The sequence below is a fragment of the Gossypium raimondii genome, chromosome 4, assembly GCF_025698545.1.
Source record: "Gossypium raimondii isolate GPD5lz chromosome 4, ASM2569854v1, whole genome shotgun sequence".
Taxonomy (NCBI): domain Eukaryota; kingdom Viridiplantae; phylum Streptophyta; class Magnoliopsida; order Malvales; family Malvaceae; genus Gossypium; species Gossypium raimondii.
The window spans coordinates 1,852,028-1,853,348 of NC_068568.1; the positions used below are offsets into that span (position 1 = coordinate 1,852,028).

General features: G+C 39.5%; 1 protein-coding gene across 1 annotated transcript; it reads left to right on the plus strand.

Annotated features, from left to right (window-relative positions):
- LOC105779150 (cytochrome P450 82C3-like) lies at positions 1-1,057 on the plus strand. Its single transcript, XM_052629871.1, is given in 4 exon segments — positions 1-339; positions 415-508; positions 511-906; positions 909-1,057. Coding segments are annotated over 4 exon segments (951 nt in total). The 3' UTR covers positions 1,031-1,057.
- Positions 1,058-1,321: the final 264 nt, after the last annotated feature.

Here is a 1,321-nt window from a genome sequence, read left to right on the forward strand (position 1 = left end):
ATGGTTGCTGGAAAAATATATCGTGGTACTAGCGAGGAATCGAGACGATTCCTAAAGGCCTTGAGTGATTTCTTTTATCTTGCTGGGTTGTTTTTGGTCTCGAATACAATTCCTTTTCTCGATTGGCTTGATTTTGTGATGGGGATCATTGGCAAAATAAAGAGGACAGAAAAGGAGTTGGATTTTGCAATAGGAAGCTGGGTAAACGAGCATCGCGAACGGAGGCTCGACAAAGGCATCGAAGGGAACCAAGATTTCATTGATGTCATGTTGTCTATCATGGATGAAAACAATGTACCAACTCAAGAGGCTGATGTTACCATTAGACCTAATTGCCTGGTATGTTATTATTAAGTAGAATCATGTAGTTTATAGGCTATAGCATTATCTTTGATTACGAAATAGTGATTGTAGACTCTTGCCTTGGGTGGCATCGATACAAATGTGGCCACACTTTCATGGGCAATCTCCTTGCTATTGCATAACCGCCATATTCTAAAAAGGCTTAAGAAGAACTTGACATCCATGTTGGGAAGCAACAAGTGGAAGAATCAGACATAGCTAACTTGGTATACTTACAAGCAATTATCAAGGAAACAATGCGGTTATACCCAGCGGCGCCAGTATTGGTCGTAAGAGAAGCTATGGATGACTACATCGTAGCCAATTTCCACATTCCAGCTGGCACTCAACTATTGCTTAACCTGTGGAAGCTACACCGTGACCCCAGAATTTGGCATAAGCCATTAGACTTCCTCCCTGAGAGATTCCTCAATGACCATGCTAACATTGATGTGAGGGGTCAAAATTTTGAGCTTATACCATTTGGTGCTGGTAGAAGGATTTGTCCTGGTATCACTTTCGCCCTTCATTTCCAACACTTAGCTTTGGCTCAACTGCTTCATGGATTGATTGGGGAATGGTCTCGGATAAAGGCGTCGACATAAGTGAAAGGCCCGGAATAATTGTTCCTAAAGCTACACCATTAGAGGTTACTCTTAAACCAAAGTTACCTTCTGTATGTTATTAGTAAGCTTGCGTTCAATAATGTGGTCTTATGAATAAAATTATGTGGAAAGAAATATCCAAGTCATTTTGAATCCATTGGAATTGTCCATCAAGTTTCAGCCCGTTATACACCACAACAAAATGGTGTAGCTGAAAGGAAAAATAGAGTCTCGACTGAAATGGTAAATTTAATGTTATCATATTCAAGTCTTCGACAAGGATTTTGGGGGATGGTATATGTTAAAGTTGTGTGGTGGATGGTATATAAAAGGTTTCAACATCTTAATTGTCTTTTATCATTTATTATAAAGTT